General features: G+C 36.7%; 1 protein-coding gene across 6 annotated transcripts in view; it reads left to right on the top strand.

Moving 5' to 3' along the window:
* The window catches only part of ASH1L (ASH1 like histone lysine methyltransferase), a 208,062-nt gene that overhangs the window by 76,367 nt on the left and 114,289 nt on the right, over positions 1 to 17,406 (top strand). For all 6 annotated transcript variants that reach the window (XM_040230325.1, XM_040230324.1, XM_040230328.1 and 3 more), the window contains one exon: positions 8,480 to 8,581. In XM_040230325.1, the coding sequence (XP_040086259.1) occupies positions 8,480 to 8,581 (102 nt within the window). The remainder of the gene's footprint in view (positions 1 to 8,479; positions 8,582 to 17,406) is intronic.

Here is a 17,406-nt window from a genome sequence, read left to right on the forward strand (position 1 = left end):
AAGTATTAACCTTTAAACATATAGGAGAAATAAGTATTAACCTTTAAGATTAATCCTGTTAACCTTGGGTTAAATAAATTCCTTTCTTGATTGTAACTCACTACACCCTCACCCTATAGGAATGCAACTTTATCTGGAGGGTGGTGCCTGGTTTAAGAAAAACCACTCTTGGAAGAAATAAGGTTTTTGGTTATCAGAAAGAAAGGACCATAGAATGTCAGCAGGTCTCACTCATGGCCAGAAGATGATAAGACCTTTTTTCATTATACATTTATGTGAAGCACCTGATTTTGATAAAGGTCAGGACTGCTGACCCCCGTGTGACTCTGTATTCATCCCTATGTGTAACAAAAGGTATATAAGCAAACCCAAAAATAAAGAAATCGGATCAGTTTCCGCAAAGACTGATTCCACCATGTCGCTTCTTTCTTGCTCCCGTTTCTCTGGCTGAATTCAGCCTCTTTTCTCCACTAATTCTCCTACTACACTATCCATTTCTAATCTCTCTATATATCTGTAATTAAATATGTATTTTTCCAAAGACGCCGACACCGTCCCCCCACCTTCGAATCACCCTGGATCCACCGGGGCTGGACCCCGGCACTGATCATTTAGATAAGGACTGAAAGAGAGTTTGCTTTAGCAGATTATCTTCTGTAATCTAAGAGCAATTTCCATAGTGGCAATTGTTAGATTTCTGGAGGTTAAGGAATGAATGGGAGATAATAGGGAAATGTGGGCAGTCAAAATTCTTACAGCTTTAAACATTGTAGCATTCCTGATTGGTTTATTATTTACTCTTTCCTTATAATTTTGTATTCTCTAAAGGAAATAACTGCATCTTCTCGATCTGTAATTGTCTCTGTCAAATAGTTTTCCTTCTTAAAGTGTAAAAAGAGCATAACTAAACTGCACGTTACCTTAAATTGATATTCTCAGTCGTCAGTTGATAATTTTTCCATTCATAACTTGGAGATAGATTCATTATACATAAATTGCTTTCCTGTTAAAATGTCCAAAAACTATTTACCATGTATTCCAAAGTGCTCAGTTAGCTTTGGGACATTATTATCCTGAAACAGCTGTCCAGTGCCCAAAGCTGGAACAGTTTAAGCAACTAAATAATGACATTATGCAGTTATAACCTAAGGATTAAGGTAAATGTTCATGAATCCATGCTGATACAAATGATTAAATAAATAAATAGAAAGTGAAAGTGAATTTGCTCAGTCGTGTCTGACTCTTTGGGACCCCAGGGACTGTAGACCATCCAGGCTCCTCTGTCCATGGGGATTTTCCAAGCAAGAATGCTGGAGTGGGTCATCATTACAGAAGTATTCCAAATAATGTATGTAGAATATTCCCCTCAAGAAGGTGAAAGTTAACTCCTGAATATGGACTGAATTTAGTGACTTAATTCCCAAGAACAAATTATGGAAAGGGGAAAGTAGTACAGACCCCTAGCAGACAGCACTTTAAACCAAGTGAAAGTATAATTTCACCAATGATAAATCATGATAGTAACATGTATCCTCTGATATAATGTGATAGAAGGGAACTTCATTCTTGTGTTACTCTATACAAAAACCCTTAATGCCAGAGTAAACATACAAAAACATGAAAAAAATAGGAGCAGGGGCATGAGTGGAGGACCTTGTACAAAATAGTTGGCCAGTACTTCTCAAGAGTATCAAAGACCTGGAAAAACAAGGAAAGATTGAGGCAGCCGTCACAGATCAGAGAAAATTAAGGAGACTTGGTAACTAAATACAGTGATACCCAGATTAAAATCTGGAACATGAAAAGAACATGAGTGGAAAAATTAAGCCAATGTCCATTTCATAGTTTTGACAAATATGCCATAATTAAGTAAAACATTAAGGAAAGCTGAATGTAAAAGACTTATGATAACTGACTTTATAACTTTTCTGTAAGCTTAAATTTATTCCAAAACAATCAGTTTAGTTTGTTTGTTTTTTTTTTAAGTACTGACTGTCAAATGAAACCAATCTCTAAGAAAAAAATAAAAAATATTCTTTACTATTTGTGTTGAGTAGATTTATCATAAGGGTTAATTAAAATAAAACAGGCATATTTGATCATTTATGTTGAATAAATCAGATCAGGGCACAGGCAGAAATGACAGATACAGTCTGGAACAAGGCATTTAACCTTTCTCTCCTTGTTTTCATTGTAGGGAATCAAACAGATTTAATCACTTCAGCAGTTTTGAACTAAACAAATCTCAGAAAGCTTTGAAAAGAAAACGTTATTTTATAAATGATATCTTATTTTTTAATTTTTATACTGTTCTATTAATACACTGTTATATATTAAAAGTCTAAAATCAGCTTGATGCAAATAAACTTGTAGTAAAATTATACTCTTAAATGTGGCCAGGTTTCTGATTTCACCCAGTTCTTGATAACTAATTCTGTAGTTAAGTGTCTTTGTTAAGTAGACATGAAATAGGACTGGTGAGGGAGAGTTTCTGACTGGAGTGTCAGACACAATCACTGCTTTTCAGCATTTTCAATTCATAGCTAACTAACTGCACATGCTAGAACCTGCAACCTATTCAGTTCAGTTGCTCAGTCGTGTCCGACTCTGCGACCCCATTAACCGCAGCACGCCAGGCCTCCCTGTCCATCACCAACTCCCGGAGTTCACCCAAACTCACATCCATTGAGTCAGTGATGCCATCCAGCCATCTCATCCTCTGTCGTCCCCTTCTCCTCCTGCCTTCAATCCTTCCCAACGTCAGGGTCTTTTCAAATCTTCTTTTTGTTTGGAAAAAGCTTATTTACTGTAGTAGAAGCATAATGGTTGAAGCACAGTATATTGAGTCTTATTTTCTTTTTAACTGAATGTGACGTTGATCAGAATTTTCTGATTTCTGACAGTTTCTCTAGGGTAATATATAAGATACACTCATAAGTGAGTGTGAACATGTGGCGATGAAATCAGAAAATTTATTGCAGTGATTAGTACAGTTCTGGGAATTTCCAGAGGAATTCCATTTCAGTGAATTATCTGATTTGGACACTGAGAAATAACCTAATTAGAAGGAGAAAAACACGGACTTTTTAGCATAAAAATCGCCAGCACAGACTCTGAATCATTCTTGTAGTGCGTTTAATTGGTGAGTCAGATGAAATGTATTGCTTTCAGTAAATAAATTTCCCACAATTGGAAACAGCTGTTTTTATTGTAGAACCAGTTCTTATCTCAGCATTCAGCTCATTCAGAAGAAGCTTCCGGGAATCTTATGGTCTGTGAACCATAGCGAAGGATTCAGAACCTGAATCTGGAAACAAGAAGACTTGATCAGAGATTTCCACATAGTTGATATTTTATGTTCATATTCTTGTTCTATGGAGTCCATTTTAGTTATAACCAGTTTTGATTCAGTCACCGTTTAATGAACATTAGCAGTAGTCTTGACTTATAAGTAATAGAAGAAGAGGAATTTTTTAAAATTAGAATTTTGGGACATGCTTTAGTTTTGGTGGGAAGGAGCAATTTAAATTTTAGAAATTACTTTTAAATGTGTCATTTTAAAATAAATTTATAGTCTGTGAACTGATTACTGCACAGTGTCCAAGTCTAGCGTGGTTAATCTATTTTTCCATAGTTTACCCAAAGATAAGTATAGCATTAGAAACCTGAAACAGTTTGCTCATTCAAACCGTTCCCTAGTTACTTGGGATTTTAGTGTTGAACTCTCAACAGAGTATAACCAAAACTCATACTATGTTGTTGTTAAAGTTTTAATAGTAGATTTAGACTAAAGAAATGCCTGTTTTATCCAACCAGCTGTCAGTTTCATTCACTGTGTTCTTTTGCTAGCTTCCATTTAGAAGTTCCTTGTTTTTTAGCCTAGGACACTCAAGGCTTCAGTGAGGTAATTACGTTGAATCTTTATTCCAGTGTTTTGTGATGCCTTCCACCTCTCCTGCACACTCTTATCAGTAGGAATTTTTTGTATTTATGCAGGTATCTTTGCCTGTATGACTCTATCCTCACACCCAGGCATCTGTAAATGTAGTTATTTCTTTTTTTATCTTAGATTTGTTTCCATTTCTCCTCTGTAGACATCAGTCAAGATCTCTTGTGACCAGTCAACTTCAGAACAGCTTTTTGGTTTCCACGTGTTTTTGTGTATAATATAAAGATTTCCAGATTCTTAATCCCTTTTAAATGTAGGTATGTTCTTTTTTGCCTTCTTAAGTTTCGACATTCTTATCCATGGTTTCTTCTTATGACTTTGCTATAAAAGTACCATCTCTTCTCCTTTTTTGTCTAATTTGGCACAGATGTTTCCCCCAAACCTGTCTCTGTCTTTAAAAGTTCATCCAATAATGGTCAAATAAAAACCCAGAGATTCCACAGTCAAAACCGCTTGCAAGGCTCCCTCACATTTCCAGGATTTTTTTTTTTAATTCTTAATTTCCTTATTATTATCCCAATTAATAGTATTGTCTCTCTTCAGTTTCCCTCCTTAGTAGTAGTCCACCTTCTTTTTTACATGAATGTCTCAACTGAAGGAAAATAATTTACTTGTAGTTTTCACCTTACGTTTATGTTAAGTTCCAGTTTTATTTACATACTGCTTTTGTGATTTATCTTTAATTTCTCTTTCCTTCATTTATATGTATAGAATTCCTAAATATATTTCTGAAGCTGTTATCTGAGTGATGAGACACTCAGTATGGTTTCTACCAAATAGTGAATTGAATAATTCCCATTAATATTCTCTGCTTGTGTCTGAAGTAATGAGAAGTGAGAACTCATTTCCATGAGAATTCTCCGATATTTTAGAAGTATATGTGTTCTCCATGTATATTCTTTGAGGAAGTATCAGATTTTCATGAATTGGAATACAAACATACCTCCTGTCTTGTGAGGAGTGGAAAGTCTTCACTTATCCCTCCAGGCAGATCTAAAATGACTGCTGATGCTACGGCCATACCACCCTGAATGTGCCCAATCTCATCTCATCATAAAATGACCACTGATGACACATGAACAAATATTCATCACAGGATGGAGATGATAACAGAGCAGTAATTCCTTTAAGGAATCATCCATGATTTAGAAGAACCAAAGAGCCAAACAATAGAAGCAGAAAACTATTTTCTCCACTGGTACAGAGCTGAACAGAGAACCAAACACTTTCTGGTTCTGACTCATCTTTTGATCACTTTGTATTTTATTGATATAATCCCAAACCTGGAGAAGCTATGATGAAGAGTCAGTGAATTAGGAGATATACTTCAGAGGAGCTTTTTCCAACCTTACGATTACCTACCAGCCATGGAGTTACCTGTCTTAATAGTACTTCTTAATTAGAGGTACTTATTTTACAAGTACTTCTTTATGTTTAAGATAGATGCTTGATATTCATGAATAGTTCTGGTTCTTAATTGGATGCAAGGCTCTGTCCCTCTTTAATTTTAATATTGAGTGGTTGTCTATGCATATCAATGACATTATTAAGTATTTACAGTCTAAAAGTTCTATGATAAACCAAAGGAGCCAATTAATATAACATCTGTTAAAGCCTTCTGAATTTTTTACATTATCTCATTTTGGAACTCAAAACAACCATGTCAGTTAAGAATGCTTTATTAAATGCACATTCCAGTATGTTTACTTGCCTAGATCTTATTATTCAATTCATAGCGGTGCCAGGGGGCCAACTCAGGATACTGTGCTCCATAGTTCATGTACTTAACACTGCTACACTCTGCATTGCATTCTGAAACGTAAATATGTTGGTCTCTTGAAATGAGCATACTCATTCTCTGGGCATTGTCTTGTTCTCCCCTATCCACCCAATTGCATAATGGCACTTATAAAACAATGTGTTTCTCGTAGTATTAGATAACATGTTTTATGATTTCTGTTATTAGGCCAGTTTTAACATGCTTTTGAAAGTCTTTAACAGGTTATTTAGCTCTTTCATATAAGTTTATATCATCATTTTCTAGTCTTAAACTTGATTGCTTTACATGATTAGTTAATGTTTTTTTCCCTCAGGTATCCATACCCTCCTCCTCTTACTCCTCCTGTAAGCAATGTTTTTAAGTGAAATAAAGGTCTAGATCAGCTGATTATCAAGCCCTAGAGATCTGTATCTTCAGGGATACAACTTTATTCCCCCTTAAATATGAAAAATTGTGAAGAACAGCTCTATTCTGTATGCACAGGGAATTCAGACTTTTTAAAATGAAAAATGAGGATCTTCCTGAATGAAGTTTTATTCGTTTCCTATTACATCCTAAGAATAGGCTGCTGGCCTCCATTACTTTCAGGAAATGAAAAATGGCTCCGAAGCTAAGTGAGCTAAGCCATCTCTCTCTCAATTGTTTCAGTTTCTCAGGAATTGCTGTACAAAGCTGCCAATAACGGTCTCCGGGGATCTGACCCCCATTCCACCTCCCACTGCCTCCTCTGCAGCTCCAGATGCCACCAAAAGAAGGAGCTTTGAAGAAAGTGCCTGTACCCTCTTTTACCCTGAGGTGGGTGAGGCCAGGCAGGGTGATTCTCAGGATATCCTGATGATCAAAGGTATAGTTGAAGCCTTCATCAAGACTTTCTTGAAGATGACCAAGAAATTTGGGAAACGTTGCCAGATAGCCTAAAACTGAAGACGGAGCTCAAGAATGGATGGCTCAGATGCCACCTGAAGCGTCATACATGCTAACATACAAGACCCTAAATAAGCTCCTTGAGGGCAGAAACTGTTACACTGTTTTTACTCTCGCTCCCTCACCCACCTCCACAATGTCTAGCACAGTGCCAAACATAAACCATACTCAATAAATGTAAGTTTATAACTGAGAGAGAAGACTTTATAAAAAGTGCTCTCCAATCCCTTCTTTCCCTAGTGCTTAATCTAAGATTGCCCATTCATCAGGAGAATAATGATAGAGTTCAGTGATGTCTCAAGCTTCTTGGCCACTGTTGTCTTCTGTCTTGGCTGTGTGTCTGAGTAGGAAATATTTATCTGTCCTGTCCAGTATAGGAATTTTTCAGTATTATTCCTTAAACTTATGTCTTTGCTGACACCTGGGCTTTTACTTTATTGTGATAGTTTAGCTCTTTAATGGAAATCTTAATCTGAACCACACTCTAGGGGGATTTATTGTATTGTTGGTTTTTAAAAATCCCTTTGTATCTGTTTTTAAGATTCAACAATAAACAGTCTTGCTCCTTAATTATAGCTTACAGTAGTCATCACTGTGTTTCCAATGTAGGATATTCTATCATAACATCAATTTTCCCCAAATGTAACCTGTTGTTCTTGAATGGCAGCACATATCTCACCAGAGCAATGCTAAAAAAGCCTGCTTGAAAGAATATTTAAACAAAGTTCATGGTTTACTGTTTGTTTTTCTTCCAGAAACAGAAATATTAGAAACTTAGCTCCATTGAGTTCTTCTATTCCCAAGTTGTCCTGTTTGTCAGTCAGTCATTTAGTTATTTCAGTAAGGAGTTAACTCTGATTTAGAAACAGATCTTTAAAAAAAAAATCTCATCTTAAGATATTTAATTTCTTGTACATTTTGAGCCTCCAGTTATGTGTAAGACTTTGTTTTTTCAAGTAAAAAGTGAACATTTCAGACTGCTACTAGTTTTTTGACAGTTGGTCATTATGTATTCTCAACAGGTGGCTTTTTTAGGATATAAGAAGTCCAGTATCAGAACCAGGTATATTTTATTCAGGAAAATAATCTTTCCTGAATGACATACTTTCTCTTGAGTAAGAGTTTTGTAAATTATGCTGCATTTATTTGAGGTTTTTGAGAAGAGTATGAGACTTTTTTTTTTTTAAGGAAATGGAGTTTCTTATCTTCATGAACTTGTATGTGTATAACCAAGGAACCTTAACTGTAAGTGATAAAGGAGGTTTAGTCTGTTTCATAGATAATCACAAATTCCTTCTGAATGATCTCTGTGGATTATATGGCGTGTGTGGATTTGAGGTTCAGCTTTTAATTTTTATCTCTGATTCTCTTAAGTAAAATGCTCAGGTTGGACCTGCTTTTCTTGCATCAATTGTTCCTAATTAATTGCATTGTAGTTTTGTCAGTTTATATGATGAATTTCAATCAATAATCAGGAACAGAGTTGATCAGATTATTGCTAGTGATTTTTATCGATAGATATCTTAATAATATGTTTGATAGTGGTAATACATAAACTAAATCATATATTTTTTCATCCTTCCACTATAACTAGTTTTTCCTCTGTTAATGTAAATTATGTATATGAGACCTGTGAAATTCTTTGCGCAACATCCAGTGTGATTTCTCCTTCGAGTAATGTACTCTTACTGCCAGCTTAAAAGTCATATTATTACAGAGAATTGCAGTGGCAACAGCTAAAATATTACAGTTCTAACACAGAATGGTTTCACATTATTTCTGGACTTGGATTTTCCTATGATTTCTGTCTTTTCCTATCTCTCCAGGTTCCCAGCCAGCCTCAGATAAGTCTTCCCAGCGACCATCAGAGAGCACAAACTGTAGCCCTACACGAAAGAGGTCTTCATCTGAGAGTACTTCTTCAACAGGTAAGGGCTATTGTTTTAATAGACTCTTAAGATAATTTCCCCATCTGTTACTTGTGAACAAACTTGCAAAATATATATTTTTTTTTCTTTTTTGGCCTCACCTTGCTATGTAGCTTGAGAGATCTCAGTTTCCTGACCAGGGATTGAACCTCTAAGCCAAATCATAACCGCTAGACCACTAGGGAACTCCCTTACCATAGATTTACACTATAGATTACAATTTTAAATGGCTTGCAGTATAATACTATAGAAAAAAACAAGTAAATGGTCCTGCAATACGAGAATAATAATGTATAATGAAAAAATAGGGCTTCCCTGGTGGCTCAGATGGTAAAGAATCCGCTTGCAATGCAGGAGACCCATGTTCGATCCCTTGGTTGGGAAGATCCCTTTGAGAAGGGAATGGTTACCCAGTCCACTATTCTTGCCTGAAGAATCCCATGAGAGGGAGCCTGTCTGGCTAGTCCAGGGGACCACAAAGAGTCAGATACAGCTCAGCAACTTAGCACCCACACATTGAAACAATAAAACAGTAGTCCCTTTTACCCCTTTTATGACCAATTAAGCCTACTCCATGAGGTATAGTGATTTTATTTTTTTCTTTCAGTTTTATTGAAATATAGTATGCACTGTATAAGGTGTACAACCTAATGATTTTACTTACTTATATCATGAAAGAGTCACCGCAGTAAGTTTAGTGAACATCCATCATCTCATACAGATACAAAATAAGAGACACATTTTTTCCTTGTGATGATAACTCTTAGGATTTACTCTCTTAACAACTTTAATATATAACATACCGCAGTGCTAATTTTACTTATGTTGTATATTGCATCCTTAGTATTTAACTGAAAGTTTGTAGAAGTATAGTGATTTTGATGTAGTTTAGAAGGGATAATTCAAAGTGAATGGTTACAAAGATAGGCACAAAAATGGAGATTTTGAAAGCTGAATTGAGATAATGGGGTATATAATGCAATGGGGACTGTAGATTGGAGCTATCTAATAAAGACTTAGATATATATAAAGTTGTTTAGTAAAGTGATAGTTTCCAGTAGCTTTACACATCTTTGAGATTTGTGAAGCAATTTGAGGTTGTAAGAAGAACCTCTGTTAATGTTTATTTCAAATCAACTGTTAAAAGTTGTCATTTATGTATTTTAATATATATAACCTCTTCATGGGGCTTCACTAGTGGCTCAGACGGTGAAGAATCTGCCTGTAATGGGAGACCCGAGTTCAGTCCCTGGGTTAGGAAGATCCGCTGGAGAAGGGCATGGCAGCCCACTCCATTATTCTTGACTGGAGAATTCCACAGACAGAGGAGCCTGGCAGGCTATAGTCTGTGGGATCTCAGAGAGTCGGACATGACTGAGCAACTAACACTACACTAACCTCTTCATACAGTATAACATATCTGTATGCTTTATACAATATACAGATTGTGCTCTCAGTTTTCTTCTTACTGATGGTATGTGTGTTTACAAAAAAAAAATAGAGAATGATACATGTCTTCTACCTTCTTAGAGGATTAGAGAGTAGGAAATCGTGGAGTTTTTTTTTTTTAATTAATTTTTAAGTCGGATGATAATTGCCTTACTATGTTGTGTTAGTTTCTGCTGTACAATGACATGAATCAACTGTAAGTATACATATATCCCCTCTCTGTTGAGCTTCCCTCCTACTCATCCCCCATCTCACCCCTTTAGGTCATCTCGAGCACCATGCTGAGCTCCCTGTGCTATACAGCAGCTTCCCACTATTTTACGCATGATAGTATATATACGTCAGTGCTACTCTCTGTCCCACTTTCTGTCACCAGCTCTGTCCACAAGTCCATTCTCTACATTAGCATCTCTATTAGTAGCAAATCATTTTTAATTTATCAGTATTATCAGGCAAAATGGGAGAAGGCAGTGGCATCCCACTCCAGTACTCTTGCCTGGAAAATCCCATGGATGGAGGAGCCTGGTAGGCTGCTGTCCAAGAGTCGGACACGAATGAGTGACTTCACTTTCACTTTTCACTTTCATGCATTGGAGAAGGAAATGGCAACCCACTCCAGTGTTCTTGCCTGGAGAATCCCAGGGACAGGGGAGCCTGGTGGGCTGCTGTCTATGGGGGTCGCAGAGAGTCGGACACGACTGAAGTGACTTAGCAGCAGCAGCAGCAGGCAAAATGGGGAGTGATAGTTTCATTCCCAGCAATGGGAGTTATATATGTAAAGGGGAGAGCAGCTTACTAAGTTTAAAAAATTAAGGAGCCAGTGTGGTTGGAGTAAAGACAGCAACTCAATATGAAGCTGGAAAGGTATGTGAGGACCAGTCATGTAGAGTCTTATTGATAACACTTAGAAGGCTTTGAAAGTTTTAGCAAGGAAGTGACATATTATTTCTTAGCTTTCTGTCCATGTGGTTTTGCTTAGCAGATCATTTAATGACGTATGGTTGTGGTACATGGTCGTGTCCGACTCTTTACGACCCTTTGGACTGTAGCCCGCCAGGCTTTTCTGTCCATGGCACTCTCCAGGGAGGAATACTGGAGTGGGTTGCCATTTCCTTCTCCAGGGATCTTCCCAACCCAGGGATTGAACCTGCATCTCCTCTGTCTCTTGCACTGGCAGGCGGGTTCTTTACCACTAGCGCCAACATCAGAAAATTTCATTTCTTCATCAGCATAAGGCTCACGGTCAAATTATATCAATATGGTATTTAATTTTTATTTGATTATTATCTTCACCATATTTGAAGTTTTTATTAGTACCATAGTGCCAGAGATACAGTGGAGTTGAAATAGCAATGATAGTTTTGTCTCATAGTACTTTCTGGTTTATACTACTTTGGGGAGACTTTTAAACTCTTTCACAATGAGTGACTGCTTTTGATGGTATCAGCCTAGATCAGGGTTCAGCAAACCACAGCCAATGGACAAGTGTTGTCCAAAGAATCTTTATTGTTCAGTCTTCAAGCTAAGAATTGATTTTACATTTTTAAAGGATTTTTTTGTTTGTTTTCTTAAAGGGAAAGAAAAAAGTATAATATGTGCGAGAAATTGTATGTGTCCTCAAAAGTCTTAAAACATTTACTATCTTTTTAAAGAAGAGGTTTGCCAACTCCCAAAGAAAAATGAATTAGATTTCAATAAGAGACACACCTATGAAGAAAATCACCAAAATGTTTTATTTTAGTAAATAATACTTGTTTAGGGTTACTATATGTACAGAGGACTGGGGATACAAGCATGAATAAAATAAGGTTCCTGCCCTTAAAGATTCAGACATATTCACCAATTAAAAAGTGTTAAATTTTATAACAGGCCAGTATACAAAATGTTATGACAGACAGAGCTATTCAACTACTAACCACTGATGTACTGAAAATGTGACCTATATGCTACTATAATTTGAGTAGACGAGTGGGACAAGGACATGAAGTTGTGAAAGTAATAATGGATTTTATTAGATTAGGTGTATTTCCTTTTTTGACAGAATTGAGATTTTATTATAGATGCAGTTGGGAGCTATCAAAGGATTTTGAACAAGGAAGATGAAAAGTATTTGATGTCTTGTATCAACCAAAATAAGCTAACTTTTGCAGTGCTAAAAAAAAAAATCCCAAAATTTCAGTGACTTAAAACAACAAAGACATTTTTTGTTCATGCTATATGACCATGATGGTTCTGCTCCATGTTATCTTCTCTAGTATCGCATCTGATGGAGCAGCTTCTATCTGGAGTGTTACTTGTCTTATGAAAGAGAGTGAAGGACCATAGTAATGCACTAACTAGCTCTTAAAAGTTCTGTCCAGAGGTAACATACATTACTTCTCACATTTTAGTGCCAAAGCAAATCGCTTGATTAAGTCTTATGTCAAAGAAGTATGGGAACTATAATCCTACCAAGGGAGGAGCAAGCAGATATTTATGAATAATAATGTAGTGTGCCACATGAGCATTTTAGAAAAATGCATAACATTACAGTATAGAGAATGGACTGTTGCATGAGAAATGTGTAGAGATAGCAGATAATGGCTTTAGGTTTAGATATATTAAACTGTCTTTGGGTTATTGAGATAGTAATGTTAGCCATTTGGAAGGTGTAGTTTATAGTTTATGATGCCTGTGGTAGAGAAACAGATATAGCAGTGTGTATATAAACTTGAATCTGGCAGTGAATGAAGTTGCCCAGAGAGAAAGTGTAATTTGAAAAGATGACAGAGTTGGAGATTTAAGATACGTTAGATTTGAGAAGAAGGTGGATTAAAAGATGTCAGTGAATGCCATAAAATTTTAAATAGTTTTTTTTAATATAAAAAGTAAAGAGTACATGTCATAGAAGCCTCTTAATGTCAGATGTCATACGGAAGTCAAGAAAGGTGTAGACAGAAAGTGTAAAATGATTGGGAAAAAAATTTTTTGAAAAACAAGTGTAAAGTTATAGCGGTTTGGAGGCTTTAGGTGAGGAAAGGAGACTATTAGAATTCAGGTTACACTGAAATAAATTAGAGCTCTTTATTTCCACCAGTGTGGTAGATTAGATGTGCAAAGTAAACAATCTTCTTGATGCCTGAACTAAGTACAATGTGGGAAACATTTCTGAATACCTTGCTGAACTTTGACATAAGTAAATAGAAAACCAGAAATGTCCAGAAAACTTGGTTCAACGAAAACAAATAGCGTTAGAGGTCTTTGACACCTACTTGAGTCCTGGTGATATTGAGCCTGCTTATTGGAACACATCCAGTTAATAAGAGACAAAGTACAAAGCCTAGGACTCTAGCAGACAGAGGTTTCCATCAGATTTCCCTTCATGAATGTGTAACACCCTAATGGTGATGCCAGTGTAAGAGCAGACAGAAACAAATCTATCACAGAAGCTGTATCCTTATTTCAGTTTTAGCTTTGGGTGAAGCAGAAAAAAGAGTTCCTGAACACAAGCTCACACTCACCTTCTGTGTCTCATGCAGATGTATATTGCCTGTGAGACAAAGAAAAAGATGAATAAAATTTTGTTGTATATTGGTAGCGCCTCTAGTTGCCTTGCAGAGCCAAAGGAAAGTTTAATTTCTCTTCATTGTAAAGCTGAGTTTCTTTTTTGATTAGGGTATCCTTGATCTTGGTTTACCTGGCATTCAGATTTACTCTAGCAACACAGGAATGCCAGCCTTTATCTTGCAATTGAAAGGCAGATGAATCAACCAGAACTCTGTAAATTCAGTTTGTCCAACTTAACATTTTAAAAAGGAAGACAGCAAAATCGAAATACTTAACAATGTATCATTACAGCATTTGGCATCAAAAATTAATAGACATGCCAAGAAGCAAGAAAATATGACTAAATGGAATATGGAATAATAGTGGGAACTGGCACAGAAATAGTATGTGATGGAATTAACAGACAAGTACATTAAAATAGCTATCTTTGAAGATATAAAGGAAAACATGAATATAGTGAATAGTGAAAATGGAAACTATTTTTAAAATCCAAGGTTAACTTATTTAGATGATAAATATCTGAAATGAAAATTTCACTGAATGGGACAACAGTAGATTAGACACTCCAGAAGAAAAATTCTTTGAACTTGCAGCAATACTATTAAAATCTATCTAAAATGAAGTGTAGGGACTTCCCTGGCTGTCCAGTAGTTAAGAACACACCCTCCCAATGCAGGGGACGCAGGTTGGATCCCTGGTCGGGGAACTAAGATTTCACATGCCTTGTGGCAACTAAGCCCATGCATTACAATTAGAGAAAGCCCACATGCCATGACAAAGACCCAGCACAGCCAAAAAATTTTTTTAAATAATAAAAATGAAGTGTAAATGTGGGGTAAGAAGACTGGTATAAAATGAACACGGTTTTATTAACTTGTGGTACAATATCAGGAAGGCCAACATACATAGGATCTGAGTCTTACAAGGAGGGAGTTAGGAATAAAAAAACATTTGAAAAATAATCTTCCATAAAATTAATAGTTTAATGAACTTTATAAATCCATAGGTCCATGAAGTTCCCCAAATCCTAACCAGGAAGACAGTAAAATGATGTCTTTAAAATGCTGACAGGAAAAAAAAAAGTATCAGTTTAAAATTCTTGAACCAGAAAAATGCCCTTCACAGATGAAGGCAAAAAAACATAATCAGAAAAACAAAGGATTTGTTGTCAGCAGGTTTACAGTACTAGAAATGTTCTTCACACAGAAAAATCATGCTAGTTGGAAACATGGCTTTACCAAAGAATTGAAGCATTCCAGGAATTTTCAATAAGTAAATAGACAACACCCTTTTCTCATATTCTTTTGATGTTCATGTGAAATTATACCAAGATATTATCATATTCTGGGCCGTAAAACTTCTTAATAAACTTTAAAAGATTGAAATCATATAGAATATATTTTAAGAACACAGTGAAATTGAATTAGAATTCAGTAACACAAGGTATCTTGACATTCCCCCCAAAAAGTGAAAATTTAGCAACACACCTCTTTTTTTAAAAAATTATTTATTTACTTATGACTGTGCTGTGTCTTTGTTGCTTCGTGAGCTTTTTCTGTAGTTGCATCAGCTGGGGCTACTCTCTGGTTGCAGTGCACAGGTTCCTCATCACTCGTCTTGTTGTGGAGAATGGGTTCTAGGAGCACAGGCTTCAGTAGTTGTGGTTCATAGCTCGGTATATGTGACACATGTTACTCTGCATCCTGTGGGACTGGGGATCCCCTGGACTGGGGATCAGACCCATGTCTCTTGCGTTGTCAGGTGGATTATTTACCAGTGAGGCGCAGGGAAGCCCAGCATCACACTTCTAAATACCGCATAAGTCAAAGAGGAAATCACAGAATTTTTTTTAATTTGTTTAAATATTTTGTTTGTTTGACTATGATTGGTCTTTGTTGCTGCCCAAAGGTTTCTCTAGTTTTAGTGAGCAGGGACTACTCTTCATTGTGCTGCATGGGCTTCTCCTTGTGGTGACTTCTCTTGTAGAACACAGGCTGTACGTGGGTAAGTTTCAGTAGTTCAGCTCATAGGCTTAGTTGCCCCTCGCCATGTGAAATCTTTCCAGACCAAGGATCAAACCTGTGTCTTCTGCATTCAGGGGCAGATTCTTATCTACTGTACCACCAGGGAAGTCCAGAAATATTTTTTAAATTGAATAAAAATGATAATACATAAAAATTTATGGGGTATAGCTAAGTCTGTGTTCTTAGCGTTATAGAATTACATTATAAAATAATAAAGATCTAAGACAGTAGCCTAGACTCTGACCTGAAGGAAGCTAAAGTCAGTACAGCAAGTTAAACCCAAATTAGGCAGAAGAAAATTTGACAAATACAAGAGTAAAAATAAACAGCATAGAAAAATTGCTGAAAGCTTATACTGGTTTCCTGAAAAAATTCTTTTTTAATTTATTTTTTTATTGAAGGATAATTGCTTTACAGAATTTTGCTGTTTTTTGTCAAACTTCAACATGAATCAGCCATAGGTATGCATATATCCACTCCCTTTTGAACTGCCCTCCCATCTCCACGTGCTGGTCTGTGAGGAGAGGCTATGGTGATGGCTCCACCCCCTACACATGACTCAGCAGTATTGCCTTGCTTCCATGGCTGCCGGCTTTCCTCCACAGGCATTTCCCACCACAGTCTCCTTGCTCACATCCCCTCGACCATCTCTCCGTTTCTCCATCCCTCCACAGTCAACAGCAGCCCTCGCCCTGGGATTGCTCCGGAATCCCTAAACTCTAGCTCCCAGCTGCTACGCTTTCCAGGGGACCTGCTTCCCTGTCCAGGGTAGGTATGGCTGCAGCAAAGACTGTCTTGAGTCTCATTCTACAGGTGTGAATGAGAACAGCCACAGATCAGCTGATTCACTCCCGACCTTAAATGTTTATCCTCTGACTCGGACAGTTGCCCTGATGTGGGGATCAGACCCCTGATTCAGTTCCCCCACACACCATGGGCACCTCCAGTCCTACCAACATTCCCCCTCATTCCTTCCTCCTACTGAGTTTTGCGTGGTTCTATATATTCTTTTCCTTTGGTCACGTACTCTTGTAGCTGGTGTTCTGCATGCACTTCTATGTCTGAAGGTGTATTCCTTATCTGAAAATTTTTTTTTAAGATGTGAACTCTAGGGACTTCCCTGATGGTCCAGTGGTGAGACTCTGCACTCTCAGTGCAGGGGCTCTGGGTTTGATCCCTGGTTGGGGAACTAGATCCCACATACAAAACAACTAATAGTTTGCATGCCAAGAACCCACAGGCCAAAACTAAGAGCTGATGCAGCCAGATAAATAAATAAATATTAAAAAAATATATATGTGAACTCTAGCCAAAAGGATTAAGAAAAAAGAAACTGAGTTAACAGTATCAAGAATGAAAGAAAGGCTATCACTGCAATTGCTACATACCACAGGAGGATGATAAGGGAGCATGATGAACAGGTTTTTTGCCAATAAATTTGATAAAAAGAGAAAAACCGTTACAGACTCAAGAACAGATAGCCTAAATAGCCTCATATCTGTTTAATAAACTCAACCTATAGTTTAAAACTTTTCTACAATGAAAATTCAGTACCCAAATAGTTTTAATCATGAACATTCAAAGAAAAGAAGAATACTAATTATACAAAAACTATTCCAGAAAGTAGAAACATTTTCCCAATGCATTTTATGAGGCCACCATTACCCTGATTCTGAGAGCAAGCAGCACACACATTACCAGAAAACTACAGACTAGTATTATTCCTGTGCATGAATGCAAATGATATAAAATGTTATCAAACTGAATCCAGTATGTTGAATGTTTAGCATACCACGTCCACGTGAG

This window comes from Oryx dammah, unplaced genomic scaffold (assembly GCF_014754425.2).
Source record: "Oryx dammah isolate SB20612 unplaced genomic scaffold, SCBI_Odam_1.1 HiC_scaffold_28, whole genome shotgun sequence".
In the NCBI taxonomy this organism is placed as follows: domain Eukaryota; kingdom Metazoa; phylum Chordata; class Mammalia; order Artiodactyla; family Bovidae; genus Oryx; species Oryx dammah.